Source organism: Aplysia californica, unplaced genomic scaffold (genome assembly GCF_000002075.1).
Source record: "Aplysia californica isolate F4 #8 unplaced genomic scaffold, AplCal3.0 scaffold01109, whole genome shotgun sequence".
NCBI lineage: Eukaryota > Metazoa > Mollusca > Gastropoda > Aplysiida > Aplysiidae > Aplysia > Aplysia californica.
In genome coordinates, this window is record NW_004798379.1 from 32,041 (window position 1) to 52,525 (window position 20,485).

Genomic DNA, 20,485 nt, shown 5'->3' on the forward strand with positions numbered 1-20,485 from the left:
AATGCGCATTGAGCATCTTTTAGGAAATGGAAATGCGCAGTATAAATGCTATTTATTATTATTATTATTAAGTGAACACCAAGGCGTGGATGTCAACAGAGAAGTCAAAACGGGGAATCAGACTTAGACTGCTCACCTCTCTAGCTTCAACAGCACAAAGTCTGCTTCGACTGTCAAGGCACCCAGAAAATAGCAGTTCACTGTTATTTCCTGGGAGCCTTGAATTTACAATTTCCACTGTGCATAAGAACATGTTAATAACCCGCCTTTGGGAATGGCTTAAAGACAACTTCAGTCAGTAGCACTGCCCTGGGGAAGTGGGGGGTTTGTTCATTATTTCAAAAAGTTGACAAACGACAAAGGCTATGTAAAACACTAACCTCTATGTAGTTGGCCTTAAATACCTCCATTGTCTCACTGGCCCTGGGTAGTTTCCAGCCAACGTTGATGTCTGGGTAGAAATACATGTACTGTATCCATATCAGATTTTTTTTTTTTTTAAATCATGCAGGGCGCTTTTACGCCCCCGTCAACACAGATTAATGACGACAATGACAATGACAATCTTTATTCATCTTGCAGGGAAAAAATTGTCTTTTTTGTTAACAATGACAGTCGACGTTCCAAAGGTAAGGTGCACTCATGCATACGCACAACAAGACAGGACATTAGTAAATATATATGTCTCACGTGCTGAAACAACATGTTACGTAAAACATTCTCTCTCTCTCTCTCTCTCTCTCTCTCTCTCTCTCTCTCTCTCTCTCTCTCTCCCTCTCTCTCTCTCTAAGAATAGTTAGGACGCGGGCCAACCTGATCTGAGAGTGTATTATTTCTTTGACACTTATAAAAAAGTTGACCCATCACCCCTTCTCCCCACCCCATCAAAGAGACACAGGTTGATGATGGTGCTGTTATTGACCCAACAGCATAATATATAAACGCCCCATCACACCCCCTTTCCACGCAAATTGTAAGATCACTCAATGGCAGATATGTACCTCCAAAAACAAAGGAAGAAAGATATAAAAAGTTTTTTACCATCTAGCATAAGGCTTTTGTCAGAATGAGCATAGATGTGTGTTGCTCTTAGAGTATGTATCTGTATATACAAATGTAACTCCAAACGTCTTGTTTTTAAACTCCTGCATGTGGTTGAATGATGCGTTTGATATTTGATGTGAATGTACATTTTGTCGGCTTTACTTCTCTTTTCATATTAAATTTTAATGAGAGTAATACAATATACATTTTTAAAATGTATACCTGCATGTGTTTTTATGGTCCTGTAGAGCCAAGTATTATCTTATCTCTTATCTTATCTGTTGCAGCTTCTGCTGTCACAGCCATTACTGCTGCTGCTGTTGCTACTACTATTATCCCTACCTCTACTACTACAACTACTTATTCTGCTCTACCAATTCCACTATCTCCGCTCTATCACACACACGCGCTCATGCATACACAAAAAAGCACATAGACAGATAGATATATATAGATAGATAGATAGATAGATATATAGACAGATAGATATATAGATAGATAGATAGATAGATAGATAGATAGATAGATATATATATATATATATATATATATATATATATATATATATATATATATATATATATATATATATATAGATAGATAGATAGATAGATAGATAGATAGATAGATAGATAGATAGACAGACAAACAGACAGACAAACAAACAGACAGACTGACAGAGAGACAGACAGCTGAACTGCTGAACCAAACAAATGCAATAGTCATAGCAAGATAAGATAAAATAGATTATATTGTCAACGAGATAATTTCTGGAGAAAGTTTGGGCTGAAAAGACACCCGGGAACAACAAGGGGAGCAGACGTAGATTGTGGTAATTTTTTGGTGGCTAATGTACCTAACGTCAGACAGCTGTATATCAAAGAAAATGTGTAATCCACAGTGTAAAAGATCAAGGGGAAGACCGCGTGGAACCTGGATAAGAGCCACCGAAATTGATGTACAGAAAAGTGGGAAGACATGGAATAACATCAAGAGGCTAGCCCAGGATAGAGAAAGGTGGACAGTGTTTGTCCGTGGCCTCTACCCTGGTGCAGGGTGAGAAAGACAATGATGATGATGAATGTATGTAACCCAGAAGTTGTTGACTCTCACCCTTTTTCCGTGAAGACAAACCAAAGCACTACTAACTTACAGGGCAATTCATCCACCGGTTTGTTCCCGTTGGGAAGTCTAGCGCTGAGCTTCTGCATGTCCTGAAGAGAGAAACGGTTCATGACACTGAGACACTCGGTTTCTTTTTTTTTTTTTTTGTAAGTGTTTAACGGCGCTCCCAACTGCATAAGGTCATATGAGCGCGCCGGAAACATGATATGTTTGGTAAGAAGTTTAAAATTTTGCCCGGGTGGCGGCCGAAGCCTGCTCTTTGTAACTTTCGAACCACTACAGGATCTTTAACGTGCGCAATTTGCACACGGGACCAGCGAGAATCCCAAAAGGCTAGCAGTAGAAAGGCTACAGAAAGAGTCAGGAGCCCAGAGGAGGGGTAAAGGAGGTGAAGGGGTGGGGGCAGAAAGTGGAGACGAAAGCAGAAAACAGACCATGATTAGAGTACAGGAAAGGAGATAAAAGGAGACAATTTTAGACAAGAAAAATTTCCGTGGCTGTCAGGTTTCGAACCCGGGACCTATTGAATGAGAGGCGAACACCGTGACCTCTAAGCCAGGAGAGCCCCCCTGAGACACTGTAAAGGTGTGTGTCATCATGTCCTTAAATAAGCGCTTGTCAAGGTTTTGACTTATATGGAGTTATTTATATAACCTTAAAGCTTTTTTAAAGTAAAAAAATACCAATCTACCTTAAATAGAAGTTGAGATAGTTGAGACCAAAGGAGGTGGGGGCCCCTAGTGTCTGAGGCTTCATTAGCGAGAAAATGACTGCCATAGTATAGTGAATTCCACAGATGTAGTTTTCTTGAAAGCAACAAATTTACATTTTTGTGTTTTTGACAAGCGTTTTTCAGTAAAATCTACAAAGAAATAATGGTGTTGAGCCCCAAACACAGAAACATCGATGATAATTGTCCAAGGAGAGGGGGGGGGGGGACATCTCTGGGGTATTTTTTTTTCAAATTTAATCATTTTGATGAGCGTCTCATTTCACCACCATACCACACAAATAGACTGCTTTGATTAAACTAGTTTATTATACTTATGAGAAAGATTTTCTGCACCACACTTCACATTTTTCTTTGCTTGGGAATTAATGTCTAACAAAAATATTCAAAATGGAGTTCTTTCTATTTCCTAACCAACAAAGTCTAAAGAGTACGCAGTGCAAATCTGAAACAGTTTGCTTCAACAACAAAAATATGTTGAAGCTAAAAACTAAAGAGAGCTCTGCTCTAAGGTGTGGAAGCTTAAGTCTGGACAGCACACCATACAGTCTTTCAAGGCAAAAGTTTTGCAATATGAACAATAACTGATGTCTAGCTTTATTTTTGACTTGTGAAAAAAAGAAAATGTTCACAGAAAGGATTTTAAGTCACTTCGGTTCAAACATAAGACTGACTCTAGACAACTGTTCTGAGCTCCAGGACACATGTAGACCTAAGACTTGTTTGGTCACACTTTACAAAATGTATTTTTACAAAATGTATTTTTACAAAATGTATTTTTACTAAACGTAAAATACATTGGACACAGTGAACGCAAGATTAGAAAAGATGAGAACTCGAAGCACATAGCGGAACATTTAGTGTACTTGTCTCACCGACCCTCTGACCTTATAAGCACAAAGTGCTGCACTGGTGATGAACTATCTTGACCGGACTATCATTGTCAAGGTCAAAGACAAAAGGATCGTTAGATTGTGGCATGAAACATGTAGACGTATTACATGTTGTATAAGGAAGCCGATGGAAGCCAATAGAACCTGGCCAAGGCTTAAAGCTTTCACTTGACACAACAATGAATGCCATAACCAACACATATACTATTTTAAAAAATTATACAACAGAAAAGTGTTGAATACCTTTCGTTACAGCCACTTCTGCTTTGCTGCAAACATTTTTCTAATAAACAGTCATCTAATACTTTACAAATCATGTATTTATGTATTACTGAGTGATTTAATTATATACCTATTATTGTGCGGTTTAATTTCTCCAAACACAACACATTTATAGTCATGACACTAATAAAGTAAAGTACGCCCCCCCTGATAAAGTCAGAAACAACAGGAAGATTTTAAAAAAATAATGACCGACCAGTTGCCACCTCTTGTCCCTGTACACGAAAGAAAGCTGAACAAAAAATATGGCGAGCAGACACAAGAGAGGTCACCCATACAGGAATGATAAACCCATGGTTGGTAAAATAACAGACTACACACCCATCCCTCACACACACACTCAGTAGATATCCCGACTTCTATGCATTTCCTGTAAAATAGTCAATATCGATTTTTAAAAATCACCCTGACCTCAAATTCAACCCGGAACAGCAAGTTTGAATCTCCGTGGAGCTGTACCAGAGTTCGTCTGAACGTTCGAATCAGGATAGGTCTGGCAAATAAATATCATATCAACATTGCCAAGCAAATAAATATATAATTTGTAGTGAGATAAATAAAACACAGGTACAAAATAGTGTTTGAAATACATTATAAAATAAATTACATTGTTCTCACCCCAGAATATCATGTCAACTCCAAAACATTTTTTTTTTAAAAAGCTATTAAAATTTTCTCGTTAAAAGAATAGCCAATATTGACTTATGCTTTGGTGCTTTGGAAATTGAAACACACACACACATACACACATACACACATACACACACATACACTCTCACACACACACACATACACACATACACACACACACTCTCACACAAACACACACACATACACACAATCACACACAAACACACACACACATACACACATACACACACACATACACTCTCACACAAACACACACACATACACACATAAACACACAAACACACACATACACACATACACACACACACTCTCACACAAACACACACATACACACATACACACACAAACACACACACATACACACATACACACATAAACACACACACATACACACATACACACACAAACACACACACACACTCTCACACAAACACACACACACACACACACACACACACACACTCTCAAACAAACACACACACATACACACATACGCACACAAACACACACACATACACACAAACACACACACATACACAAATACACACATACACACAAACGCACACATACACACACACATATACACACACACATAAACACACACATACAAACATACACACAAACACACACACACACATACACACACACACACTCAAACACACGCACATACACACATACATACACACACACATACACACACACACACACACAAACACACATACACATATACACACAAACACACACACAAATACACACATACAAACACACAAACACACACACATACACACATACACCCACACCCACACGCACGCACTCAAACACACACTATAGGCCTTTTTGTCTAGATCTAAGTAACCATAAAGGTCTAAAGTGCCTCTCTTGAAAACAATATAAAAAAGATGACAGACTACCCCTGGTCCAGACATGAAAGTAATAATACAGACTCAACAAAACAATATATCAAAAGTTGGCTTCAGTTTCTAACACTAAAACTTTTCCTTGCGACATTCATTGCCTGAATAACAACAGACACATCTGCAGTTCAGAATATTTATTGTGTTGATTTTTTTTTTTCGTTATTGAGAATATGTCAGATTTAATGAAGTGGACAAATTAATGAAAATGAACTCTAATTTAATGCCCTTCATGCTGACATGACATATATAAAAAAAAGGAGACTAGCGGTACCACTGTCTGACCCTTTGCCAAGCAGCACTATCAAAATCCAGAACACCTGAAATTAATATCAAACTCTAAAATAGTATATCTATCACTCAAATGGTATGAATTTCAAATTTTATATCACGGATTTGTTTCCCTTTGTCAAACCCCTTCCTGGTTATATACATACTGAATATTGTGGGAAATTAAAGTTAACAATATAACGTCAAAGAAATCGAAAACAAAGACAAAATTTCCAGAAAATCAACTCCTCTTTTTCTATAGTACTGAGACGAAAGTTTTTCTGTTTTGATCATCTCTACAGTACTCAGGTGAAAGTTTTTCTGTTTTGATCATCTCTACAGTACTCAGGTGAAAGTTTTTCTCACCTTCGTGTTTTGATCATCTCTGTCTCCTCAAGGGCGCCCTGCTGCACAGGTCCTATTTCCCTATGAAAAGAAAAGAAAAGAAAATCATAGAAGTCATACATACAGAGAGAAGTCAGACAATGCCAATCAAAAACTGAGAACATATTTTTCTGGATAATATCGCATCATTGCTATGCATTAATCCATAGAACGCTATTTAGAAGGCGATATTCCTTTCCCTCCATGGTTGTTGACAAAATTCACGTACTTGTCAACATCTGAGTAGAGAAATCAATGCACATGGATATACATGCTGGCATAGCATACATATTATGTATTTAATGTCAAAAGAACAGAGAGTGGGGAGTTGATCTCTGGTGCAAAGAGCCTGAATTCAAACTCTGGGCATATTTAAAGAATTTTTCAATATCTACTTATTGAGGGTTAAAGACTTTACATAACAGAAATAAAAATTTTTAGCCAAAGGGTGAATTTCTCGAGGAAAGTAACTCTTGTTTTGAGAAGAAAACTTTAGTCCATTACGGACGTAAACACTTACGGCACGCACAAAGTTGTCTTTTACGGCCTGTACCTTGCGGAGTGTGAGAGACAATCGAGGCAATAGTGCAACCAGGCTGTTCGGATTCTTTTCTCAAGACTTGCCAGCTCCTTACCAAGGGTACAGGATAGCAGACGCTCTCTTTTCTGATGGTTTCTCTTTTACTGCACCAAGCTTTCCACTTTACACCACAGTTACTTAGTTTTTAAAAAACTTTTTTCTTCCGCTTGTACCTGTGGGTGTCGCGGGGAGACCCAGGTGTCTGTCTGCAGCAAGTCGTGTGGCCTGTAGGAGGGACATCCCGTGAGCTCTGAGGGTGTCTGTACAGATTCTTTTCATCGTCACCTTGGTCTTCCTCTGGCTCTCCATCCAGAATATTTAATGTTGTATGCTCTCAGAGCTGGATGGTTTGAGGGCATCCGCGTGAGGTGTCCGAACCACTTGACCTTTTGTTTTTCAATGTGTGGCAGGACTGGTGTTGCTCCCACGGTGTCCCTTATGACTTCATTTTTAATTTTGTCTCTTCTTGTTTTGTTGACCGCTCTTCTTAAGCATTTCATCTCGCATGTGACCAGTTTCCTCTCTAGGGCTTTTGTTAGAGTCCATGTCTGGCACTGATATGTGAGCGTTGGAAGGAAAATGGCGCTGACGAGCTTCGCCTTGGTGCTCATGGGGATATTGGGATGTTTCAGGAGAGGGCCCAGTTGGTAGCTGACTGCGTTGGCTCTCTGACATCTAGTCTCTATCTCTCGATCTAATTTTCCATTTTCTGTGAAAATGCTGCCCAAATATTTGAATTCTCTGCTTTGTTTTAGTTGGGATCCATTGATGTTGATATCCACTTTACGTGGTCTCCTGCTAATTGTCATGACTTCGGTCTTGCTAATACTGATCTTCATGTCATATTTTTCGCAGCTCGCATTTAGTTGGTTCATATGCTCCTGTAGCTGAGTCTTGTTGTTCATCATTGCCAGGTCGTCTGCAAACTCCTTATATTTTTATTGAGCAATATTAATATCCCCTGCCGGCCTGTTAAGCCAGTCGCAGTTTCACCAGAGCCCCTTTAGCCAGCAACGTTTCGGGGTGACCCGGGTCGGCCTTCACGGCTAGCGTAACGCTTCAGTGACATGACGTCACACCGTGCTTCACCCAGACCCAGCTATCCCCTACTTTGTCCTGTTTCCACCTCCCCCGACGAGGACGAAGGGTTGGACTTCGAGAGACACCACACAAGCCAAAGAAAAAGTATTCCAAATAAACAAACATGACTATTGTCTGATCAGTGTTTAAGAGTCAGTTAGGACGCTAGCCGGACAGATATCAAATTTAAAAAATGTTCTCCATTGTAAAAAGGCATCCCTATTCAAACCGTTCATCTTCCTGGATTCCAGATGTACTGTCTCCCGACTGGAGCAACAAGATAGTCGAGATGTGAAGGGACGGAAGCAGTTCTTGGGCAATCTGCTTTCTATTTATCTACTGTCCTGGCAAAGCTATTTTTTAGCCAATATCGATATCGATAGACAGCTACCGACGTTTAAAAGGGAGGTGTTCAGCTTTTGACCTCCTCCCTACCACTTATATTTCAGATTATACAACGGTGGGGGGTTTTGAAATTCACCACACTTAGCGACCAAATTCATCATGTGTTGACGGAACATAAGGGGAGTAATTGCAATGGAGACCAAAAGGGTTTGCAATCAAGAGGATAGACACACACAAAAACCGAACTTGCGGGCGTCGGTGGCCTAGGGGTTAGGCTCTTGTGTCCTTGGGAAAGGCACTTTACACGAATTTTCCTCACTTCACCCAGGTGGGAATGGGTACCCGGCTATAGACAGCAAAAGATCTTGTCAGTTTGTTAGTGTTTGAGCGCTTAATCAGCTGCTTGCACTGTATGCTTCCCGGGAAGCTGAGAATGTTTCGGAGTGTTCTATGGTCTGCTGGGGTAATAATATAGTGTAAAGCGCATAGAGCCTGCTGTTGAGCGGGGATATTCGCTATACAAATGCTATCTATTATTAAATGCTATCTATTATTAAATGCTATCTATTATTAAATGCTATCTATTATTAAATGCTATCTATTATTAAATGCTATCTATTATTAAATGCTATCTATTATTAAATGCTATCTACTATTAAATGCTATCTATTATTAAATGCTATCTATTATTAAATGCTATCTATTATTAAATGCTATCTATTATTAAATGCTATCTATTATTATTTTGACTTTGTGTCAGAAGCAATATTTTTCTTAAGAAGAAATAACACTGTTGACGACATTCACTTTTACCGTCACGTCTTCATCTAGTACACAATTCTATCAGACTTCATTTTCTCTTCCAGTCTAAGATACAGCTTTGAAGATACATCATCGAAAGAGTAGTTGAGACAGTAGAGAGAAATAGACACACTGTGGTTTCTAGTCCATAAGGGGCGTCGAAGTCATGTGATGACCAGGTTCTCTAACTAGCTTTCACAGCAGACGAACGCTGGAAACTTTTATGTTATTGGGTACTGCTGGTTAGTTGTTTCGTTTCAAACTAAGAGGGTAGAATCCCTTTTCATGGTCGACTTCATTTGAACTCACTTGTGATCCTTTTGCCTTCTACGGCGGCAAATAAAGAAAATGACGGCCAAAATGATCCCAACAACCAACACAGAGCAGATGACAGCCCAAACAATGACAACAATATTGTCATCGTCATTATCCACTGAAAAAAAAAGAATGCAACGGTCAATAATGCAACCAATACAGTTTACGTCCATATTAAAGTGAGGAGTATCCATAGATGTACGCTATAGTTAACTAGATACAGTACGCCCCTCTCTAGCCTTGCTGCGCGATGGCCACATTTGACAGCGGCGTCCGCCATGTTTTTTTGTGGCAAGTTGTGTGAAGGAGTTCATGCTAAAGCAATGGGCTAGGCATGTTTTCTCTCTCTCTCTCACACGCGACAGGCGAGATTTGCTTCTTGTTGATTTTTTTTTTACATGGGCGCCGTGGCGTACTATATCTAAATTACTAAATTGCAACAATACGGCGTTCTTTCTACAACTAGATCTACAAATAAATGTATTATTAAATAGATAGAGATAGAGATTTGGGCTTAAAAAAAAAAAAGAAGAAAAAAAACCCCAACCTTTATTTGTTCATCAGCACTTTATCTACGAGGTGGTTTATTTCTTATTGACCGAATCAAAGCGTATAGGGCCTATAGAACTTTTAAAAAGAAGTATGAAAAGATGTGGGTGTCATGGGAACCTCCCATAACGACTCCACCCTCTCTCTCCTCCCGAATCCCAATACCACCCCCCCCCCCCCCGCCCCCCTCAAATATTTGAATTTGACGTTAAATTAAATCAGGATGAGCCATAGGAAAACAAATCCAGAGTTTTTCAGCCTTTAGGTGTAGGAAGGCAATGAAGCTCTTGATGAGGCAAATTCTGCCAAACAAATGATGAATACATGTACTGGTATTTTTAAAATCGAGTTAAACTTTCCCTTGTGACATTTGAACAGGAAACTGTATTTTTCATTCATATGTTCACTTTAAAAAAAAGTATACTAAATGATAAGTTGTGTTTTCTTATGTCGGTATTAAACTTTGGTTTATATTGATTTTAAGAACTAAAGTAGACAATATACAGCACTTAAACTAAAGCTCCTTCTATTGCTGTTTTAAGTAAATCTAATTTTGGACATTAGTAAAACAACTGTGACAACTCTGGACTCACTAAAGACAAAAAAGTGAACTTAAATGTTGTTTTGTAGCCTAGTCAATTGTTTGTCTACTCAGTGTAGTGATAACTGAAATAAAAACCTTTACTAAGGTGTTTTTGGACATCATTCAATAAAACAAAACAATAAAAAAGTACACTGTTTCAGTTTGATAAAGAAATTTCCTGCCCATTGTGACAAAGATCTAGCTGCTAGTCAACCTTAACTTCACATGGCCCAGAACCTTACTGATGGCTCTTTATGTTTTAAAAAAGAAACCCAAAGTGACCATTTGTGTCTATAAGACATATTATGCACTAAAATAGATGATGCAATAAAAGAAAACAGACATCACTGAACTGCCAGACAGAACCAGTAAGACGTTAATCCAGAAAGGGACAAGAGGTTTCACATGCTTGCACCTTTACGAGAATCGCTTTGAATCAAAACATAAGTTAGAATCAAATAAAACACGTAAGACTAAGAGCAGAGACACGCCCACTCAAATGTAAACAAACTTTTTAGCCACATTAAAAATGGCCGCCAACAAACTCAAATGTGTCCGTGTCACGTGACCTCGTACGGACTCTAGTTTAAAAGGGGGTAACTCTATGGGAGTATCCATACAATTCGGTCATGCTCATACCCCACAAATATTCTACCTGATTCTGATAAATCAGTGTCTCCACTTTTCAAAACAAAAACGTAAGACACGTAAAAGTAAAATCAAAACTTGGACACATTAGAATAAGTATGGCATTCATTTTTCTGTTGACAAATCATCAACAAACTAGTATGCAAGTGCAAAAGCTGAAAGGTTAAAAAAAATGCAGGTGACACCCAGATGCTGATTTTCTCACGATTGTCTGGTATTGTTTACGTCAGAAAACAGATAAAATGCCTTTTCTTCAATCCCTGAAAAGGGCTTCTGTATTTCTTTAATAGAAACTCCTCTAGAATTGAATCTACATGGACTGTCTCTTGTGAAACTCAACAGAGGGAACACATGGCGTGGGCGACCTCAAAATTGTAAAGTTCTATCTGACATTTTTGGCCGTTTTGAGCTACGAGGACTATGCGATAAAAAACCAAATGTTTTATCTACTGTATCAAAATTGTAAGATCATTAGGAGCCGTTATGAAGATATTCAAAGAACTGCATTACAAAAAACCCCTGACATTTTGATGAAACTCAAATTTTTTTTCATCAAATTTCTCAAAACTAGGTACTGTGCAGATAGAACTTTGTATAGTAATTCCGAGGTAGTGAACAGTAGATTTGACTCTCGATTTGCTTGCTAGAATGTTAGCTCCATAGGAAAATACATTTTTGTCACTGCAATTAATTGTAAGAGGGTAGTTCGTTTTAGTTTTAGTAGAGGTTTTACGGCGCTCGCAACTGCATAAGGTCATATGAGCGCCAGAAGATTAGAGCTGTTACAAGAGAGTAACAAACATAAAAAAAGAAGAAGGGGAGATAAGGACGATAGATGTGTGTAAAGTTTCAGCTAATAAACACTTCTTGAGTGACATAGCTGACATGAACTGAGGGTCCAACACATTCATCTGAGCTCACGTTGACCTTGACCTTGGTGAGCAAACGCGTATGGCCTCCACGTGAAGCGATTATAGCGAGGCATCTTCTGTTCATAGAGTTAATCAAACGGTTGATCTGGCCATTTTGGATGCCATCAAAGATCTGGACGATGGCTGCAGTCAACTGGGCTGCTGTTCGAGGCCGTGGCTGCGTCTGGTTAAGCTGTCTTTGGATCATGTCCAACAAATGTTCAATGGGGTTCAAGTCAGGTGAGCGAGGTGGGTGTGCCAATAAATTGACACTGTTCTGCGCCAAGAAGTGCCGGGTAGCACGTGCGGTATGTGGTCGTGCGTTGTCTTTTTGATACAGGAAGTTAGGGTGCCTCTGTAGAAAGGGCACTACATGAGGGGCCAAGACTTGTGCCATGTAGCGCTGAGCCGTGACGCCGTTTCCATGTCCTGGACCAATGTTCTGGAAGATGACAGGTCCCACTCTATGATTCAACGCCATGGTTCCCCATATCATCACGCTCTCGCCTCCCCAGGGGTCACGCTCCAGAATGTTGTTGTCGTCATAGCGAATCTTGTCTCTACGCCACACACGGACACGGCCATTCGCTGGATCCACGCAGAACCTGCTTTCATCACTGAAGAGGACTCTCCTCCACTGGGCGTTCTGCCAGTTGACATGCACCTGCGCCCACTGTAGCCGTTGCTGTGGATGCCTTGGTGTTAGGACAGCTTCCTGGTAAGGACGCCTGCAGTGAAGACCAGCAGTCAGTAACCTCCGTGACACACTCCAGCGGTTAAGTTGGCTTTCAGTCGTTCCCATAGTCGTTCTGGCAGTCTCTGCAGCCGGCAGAAATGGATCACGGCGGTGCCGACGAATCATGACACAGTCATGGGCTGGAGTTGTCCCCCTTGGTCTTCCGCTTCCTGGTCGATCTGCTGTGGTCGCTGTCGCTTGTAATCGGTTCCGAAGGTGATGAATGGTGCTTGGGTGGACACCAAAAACCTAGGACACCTGTTCCACCGACTCACAGCTCTTTCTCTGTTTTCCCTTGATAACCTTGGCATGTCTGTAGCTTGTCTGTTTCGATATGAATGCAACATTTCGAGGCGCAGATTTTATAGGCATACCCCCAGGACTGAGTGAGCATAAACTCACCACTGACAACAAGTTGCAAATGTGTCCCAGTGGCGAGTGATGACTCGTGAGTTGTGTATTGCTTACGCAGCCAATGACATCTTTGCGATGCTCAAAAATGTCCAATCAAGACGCTCAAGGCAAGTGTTGAGTGATATAAGTTCACATCACACAACTATGAACTCAGCAATATATATTTTTTCAAAGTTTGGAGCAAGAGAAAGAAATTAAAACCTGAGAAAATAAAACAACTGTTACCGTCAGTTGTTGTTCCAAAGACAGAATCATTGTTTAAGTAATCCACACAGCCAGCGCCGTTGCACACGATGACGAGGACTCTGTTAATGAAACAAACGTACAGTATGTCTGTTGATGAAACATGCACACAGTAATTAAGCTCTTGTATATGGAAAGTTTTTATCAAAAACCAGGAAGTAATTGTTACAGTATTATGGTTTTACCCTAATGTTTTGGCTGATTAATAGAAGCCAAGGTAAAGTACTGATAACTGTTCATGCTTGATGAGAGCTCTTCAATAAAAGAGTAATTGCACTTAGCGTGAAGCGGCTAACCAACATGGCGAGGTTATGTTCTGTGTCTTGTGTTCATATTCAGGTGTCTGTGGTTTATCCTTTTTTGTATCGACCATCCACACCTTTGCAGTAATGACATCACACAGACTGTGTCTTTATTACTAATTTAGAGATAGGTGTTATCAGTTTTGTGGAATAGGGAGTTCAACAGCTGTATACTATCCCTAAAGCAAAGTGTATGCGCCTGTCTGTGTTGAGGGGTGGGTGGGATGACTTTTGAGGACCCCCCCCCCCTTTCTCCTTTTTTATCATTGAGAATTTTGTTGAACGGGAAAATGAGACAGTCGTAGAAGAAGATCTGCCTTGAGAATGTAGACCGTTGAAATGTAGGAAGGTCCTAGCTGCAGACATCGTCTAAGACAGACGTCTCATGGGGCTCATCTACTAAATGCTGCACCCTGGTGACGTTTAAAGGGGTGTGAACGGTGTGTGTTTGACCTGAAGAGGTCGTTTTGTCTGGGAATGTTTAGGTCTGATTCTCTACAGGTCCTAAGAGAAGGACTATTTTCGCCCTTGACACCAAAGAAGGCCTTTATGGCACTTTAACACTGTTTCCGTATCCTGTTCGATACTTACGAAATGCGTTGGTGGTGAGGAAATGGTCAATACAAAATGCTCTCTGCTTTGTACTAATCTTAACCATGATCTCAGCAAGGAAAGGGAACTTGAGAAAAACTATCTGCAAACTTCTGCTGGGCTGTTAGACTGCTGTAGCTTACAACATGGCATAATCGTTGGGATTTTTAGTGGTAGGCCTATTGCGAACTAGTGCGTCATGCTACAAAAATGGGGACATAGCTGAAAATGGGTTGTTTATTACGCGCTAAGTAGAGTAAAATTATTCTGAGGATTCATCTAAAATGAATTTCAAACGAATTCCTCTTGACTTTTTTGTTTCCAAATTTGAATCGCAAAACTTCAGTGTGGAGTAAAATAGTAACAAAAAAGCTGTAAAGTTGTTTTATTGATCCCCCTGTAGTTGAAAGACAGCAGTAAGAAGGAGCCAATGCATAGCAAGAGAAAGGCCGCAGAACGAGTCAGGAGCCCAGAGGAAGGGGTAAAGGAGGTGAGTTAGCGGGGGCATAAAGTGGAGACGAAAGGAGACGACAGAACATTGCTATAGAGCAAGAAAGGAGGCAGGAAAATTGTCTGTCTCTATTCGGATTCAAACACGGACCTATTGAATGAGAGGCAAACGCTTTAACCTCTAGGCCACGAGAGCCCCCCCCCCCCCCCCCCCCCCCCCCCCCCAATCACAGGTCCGGGGCAATCCAAAAAGGGAGATGTTTTAGAGGGACATTTTTGTTCCTATTGAGCTGGGTTAATACAAATGCAACAGAGTACTTTCATACTTTAAAACAAACAGAGAACTTTGACAAATACATGACTTCAAATAATGTTTAAAAATATTATAGGAACTGTATCTGAGTAATCGGATGAGAAAGCAAGTCCCAAACGATCACGTGACAAGGAGCATTGCGAACTTAAAATGGCTGCAGAGTAACATAAAAGTGAAATGTTAAAAAGTTAAAGAACTCACTGAAATTCTTCTCTAGCAGGAAGTGGGCCATTGCAGAAGTCAGTGCCGTTATCGGAACACGAGTTATCTTCCCCAACTGTGAATACATATTGTCCTCCTGGCCTTCCTGAAAAATAAACCCCGAAAAAACAACAACATGACATTAAATGCAAGAAATGCTTGATGGGTTGTTTTTTTCACCAAATATAAGGGCAGGGAAGATTTGTAAAAAATGATTTACTTCCCAAACTGATTGATGAACTCTTGACATAACACAAAAAGCAGCTATCTTAAAATGGTAAAACATAGAATTAAGCTGTATTTTTATGAACGATGTTTCTTTTATATATCATGGACTGCTTCTTCTGCACTTAAAATGTTCGCCCCATGTCGTCAAATTGTTCCCCTAAGGCTCAGCTTTCAAAAGGTCATTTCACACTTACAAAGCCCCCTCTTACGTTTTGTCTCGTATTAGAATGTACTACATCCTTCTTTAACATAAATACCACATAAAATGAAGATCAGTTTCAGTTTAGTAAGAATGATATGAGGGTGCAGGATTCAAACTGGGTTGTTGATTTTTCTCGTTAGTTCACAGACAGCTTGGTTTTATTTTGTAAATAGTTTGTTATTCAAAGAAAAAATTCAGTTTTCAAAATAGTAGTTTACACTACAAATGATGCAAGCTATATTAAGGTGTACAGACCTATAGTCTTTCTAAAATCCAGAATTTTATTGGGACCACTGATGGAAAACAATAAGTTCTCTCTTCTTTTATTTGTGTTCCCTTGCTATATCTCAAAGATAGTTCTCCAACCTGCAGTGCAACTGAGTTTAAAATTGACACAGGTACAAGTAAGTAGATACATTTGAGTGTGTGTTTTTTTATTGACGTTTTTACACTCACATGCAACAACTTCAATCGTTTAGGAGAGAGGCTTCCAATTCTGCCTGTCAGGGCCTACATGGGCTGAGAGACAGATACAACATCACAGCAGAAAAACCGCGATACTCAATGAAAAATTCTCACCCACTCGGCAATCAAACACGAGTCTCCTGAGTGCACAGAAAAATACCTGACCATTTCACCTCAGACACCTGTCATTGGAGTGTGGCACTTCACTTATTTATGGATGTACAGAAAAGTGGGAAGACGTGGAGTGACATCAAGCGACTAGCCAAGGATAGGGAAAGGTGGAAAGTGTTTGTTCGTGGCCTATATTCTGGTGCAGGGGAAGAAAGGCAATGGTGATGCTGATGATGACTTCACTTCTTTACTGAAATAGCCTACCTCCTATTGTGGTCTACAGGGCCTATCCTTTCCCCCTGACGCACTGAGGGGAATATATTTCGCTAAATGTGTTTCTCCCCCCCAACCATGTCCAGCCTTACTTAACAGATCCTGATGCCAGCCCCGTGGAGTGACTCGGTACATGCCAGTAAACCCTTCCTTCTTGGCGTCGGCCCATGTCTTCAAACTGACCTTTTCTGTTTCACTCTTTCTCCGGCCTGAGAGAGAACAGTTGAGTTGATTAGGAGGTTAAAGAAGATTACATTAAGAAAACAATTTTTGAATACCAGTTTTTATTGTGTATACTTTTGTAAGAATTTACATTCATGGCTTTTTATTATGTTAAAACTTTTAATACACAACTCTTGCTGCAATAAATGGCAAATTACTTATTTTCACAAAAAGAATATCATTTCACCTTTTGTGAGTTCAAACTTTATCACCCTATTCCTTTGTAACTCTAAATAAAAATAACAGTTCTACATACCTACAATCCTGTAGAATTTTAAAATAAATTTGCATCGGCATCTGCGGTGTAATGGTTGGGTGATTTGCCGTCACACGCTGAAGATACAAGCTCCGTCTAGGTGTGGACAGAATTTTATCGAGTATTTCCGTCTGTCTAGTTGATCATTTAACCTTTTTCAGCCCGGGTTGGCCTTGGCAGGCAGGATCGAAGCAGCCTATCTTCTAAATGATTTCAACAGTCACAAGGGGAGACGTAAAACATTTATTATAAATATATTTTGTTTTGAGCTGCTGGTGTTTTCGACAGCTCAAACAGATTTTAAGGTGTTGTAAAACAGGCTTAGCCTATCCAACCCCTTTGGGTTACCTTTCTCCACCATCACATGGGTTGAGTCCACCCACCGCATCTACCACTCCAACAATGAACAAAGAAATCTCAACACGCCGTACTCGCTGAACCAGCCGGCAGGACACTGACATGACACACGGACACAACACCTCGACGTGTTATTGTATCCCACACCACACCTTAGGTACACCAGAATCATTTACTTACGTCAACATCATTTTATCACATCAGTATCATTTACCCACACCAGCATCATTTACCAAGATCTTCACCATTATCTTGGCTGGCATCCCTACACTGCAATTACACATAAAAATGAAAAGAAGTTTTCGTGTCCATTATAAGATTATGTTCTTTTTATACCATTCTATGATTAAAAGCGTACTAATATTTTGTATTTGATGCTGGGCTGGCAATTATAGGGTGAAAGATAAAGAAAATGGATGTTTGATAGGAAAGAAGGAAGAGAGATAATGACGATAGATGTTTGATAGGAAAGAAGGAGGAGAGATAATGACGATATATGTTTGATAGGAAAGAAGGAGGAGAGATAAGGACAATAGATGTTTGATAGGAAAGAAGGAGGAGAGATAAGGACGATAGATGTTTGATAGGAAAGAAGGAGGAGAGATAAGGACGATAGATGTTTGATAGGAAAGGAGGAGGAGAGATAAGGACGATAGAGGTTTGATTGGAAAGAAGGAGGAGAGATAAGGACGATAGATGTTTGATAGGAAAGAAGGAGGAGAGATAAGGACGATAGATAATTGATAGGAAAGAAGGAGGCGAGATAAGGACGATAGATGTTTGATAGGAAAGAAAGAGGAGAGATAAGGACGATCAATGTTTGATAGGAAAGAAGGAGGAGAGATAAGGACGATATATATTTGATAGGAAAGAAGGTGGAGAGATAATGACGATAGATGTTTGATAGGAAAGAAGGAGGAGATATAAGGACGATAGATGTTTGATAGGAAAGAAGGGAGAGATATAAGGGCGATAGATGTTTAGAGGAAAAATGAAGACGTGAGTGAGTCGGGCCTAGTGCAAGTTAGTCAAAGATTCACATATGCGATTTTGAGACAAGACAATTCTGTGACAACAGTCAAAGGGTTGTTGGCGGGTGATCTTGTGTGGTTTACTCTTTCCTTCCTATCATACCTGTATCGTCCATAGGTCTCCTCTTTCCTTTCTTTATCGCGTCTATTATGCTCTGCTAACACCCTTGATCTTTAACATTTATATGACCTCTTTGTGCTACAATTGCCGTAAAACTGTGACAAGGACAAGATGGCCGACGTACGTGTGCACTCTGGGTTGTCAGCACCACAGGTCTGGCAGACACGGCTGTCCGGGGTGAGGGAGAAGGTTCCTGCTGGACAGTCCTGGCAGCTTCCTGCCTCTGTCTGGTAGGTGCCGACTGGACACACCACTGCACGGATACACACACATAGACACACACGCATGTTACACTATAGATACATATACACAGACATACATAGACACACACAAACACACATACACACATTTGTGTTATACTATAGATACACACAGAGACACACGTACACACACACACACACACACACACACACACACACACACACACACACACACACACACACACACACACACACTCATACACACACAAACACTCACACAGTATATCATGTGTTAGACTCTACGTGTGTATTTAATAGTCTCGTGTGTGAGAATGAGAAATTTGCAAGTTGTTTTAAAAAAACACAACCATACTAGTACTGGAGAAAAAGAAAGATCCCACATCAAAAATGTCAAAAGCTGGGAATTGGCTTCCAGTTGATAGAAGAATCCAATAGAAAGTTTATGCCATCTGTTATAAATGTCGGAGCAATAATGCTCCATCATATATGTCAGAGCTTTTAACACCGTATGTTCCATATCGTCAGTTACGGTCATCCACAGGCGCAAAAAAATTCAAAGCTCCTAGAATGAAATTAAGATCTTTTTATGAGAAAAATTTATTCATTTTGTCGCAATAAAATGTGGAACTCCTAGACCAGGATCTCAGAGAAATGACAAATCATAAAACGTTTAAGCAATTGTTCAAGACTGGTTTGTTTAATTCTTAATCGTAGTGTGTTAGTAAGTGCTGACATGTTATATTTTTACTGCTGTCTTTACGTGTTTTAATTACTGTATAGTTGAGAAAGTTCTTGTGCATTTGAAGTATTTTTCTTGTTACTGTGGAGTGTTTTATGCTGTGAATGATGTATGGCGCTGAGTGATCATGCTACAACGTAAAGCGCTCAGAGTTTCTGCTCGTATGAGATAGAGCGCTATATAAATGCAATTATCTTTTATTATTATTAGAACTAGTAAAAGTACCTGTGCTACGAACGGAATAATAAAGAATTATTAGGAAAGTTCAGAAGAGGAAAAAGACAGAAAACAGGAAAGAAACAAAACACAAATATTTTCCCTTGAATGTATCCATGTAGCTCCCCCCCCCCCCTCTTGACTACCTCTAGGGGTAACACTTCTTCTCCCTCTTCGAAGGCGTGGCATTTTATACTAAAGTTCGAGATCAATCGCTTTAAAAAAAAAGAGTTAGGCCTACATGCCAATTGTTGCTTCCTAGAAGAACCCAATCTAGATTCTAGATCAAGATTTCAGATCTCATCTAGACACTGTGCACAAAATATACTCATCCTTCGGCGTGTGCGCTGAATCCACTGCAGGAGAAATCTACTTTCAATACTTTCATATCTAGATATATCTATACATACACACACATGCGACTACACGCAGGGCATAAGCCGGGCTACGATTGGGCGAACCTTTGACTTTGACCCATGTATACATTAAGTAGGCCTACGGTAGACTACTCTTTGCGCTTTCGCCGACACCCTCCCTGTCACTCTCACCACCCTCCCTCTGTAGTGCTTTCTGGCCTCCTCTATCTCTTCCTTTCTCTCTCCCTTTCACTCTCTCTCTCTCCTTCTCTCTCTCTCTTTCTCTCTCTCTCTCTCTCTCTCTCTCTCTCTCTCTCTCTCTCTCTCTCTCT

At 40.0% G+C, this 20,485-nt stretch overlaps 1 protein-coding gene across 1 annotated transcript in view; it reads right to left on the reverse strand.

Annotated features, from left to right (window-relative positions):
- LOC101846473 overlaps nucleotides 1–20,485 on the reverse strand; it is a gene marked incomplete in the record, with an annotated part of 96,566 nt that overhangs the window by 15,526 nt on the left and 60,555 nt on the right. Inside the window, 9 exon segments of the mRNA XM_013090021.2 lie at nucleotides 381–451; nucleotides 2,198–2,258; nucleotides 4,486–4,567; nucleotides 6,276–6,335; nucleotides 9,409–9,532; nucleotides 13,481–13,560; nucleotides 15,356–15,461; nucleotides 16,727–16,843; nucleotides 18,746–18,874. Of these exon segments, the coding sequence (XP_012945475.1) occupies nucleotides 381–451; nucleotides 2,198–2,258; nucleotides 4,486–4,567; nucleotides 6,276–6,335; nucleotides 9,409–9,532; nucleotides 13,481–13,560; nucleotides 15,356–15,461; nucleotides 16,727–16,843; nucleotides 18,746–18,874 (830 nt within the window).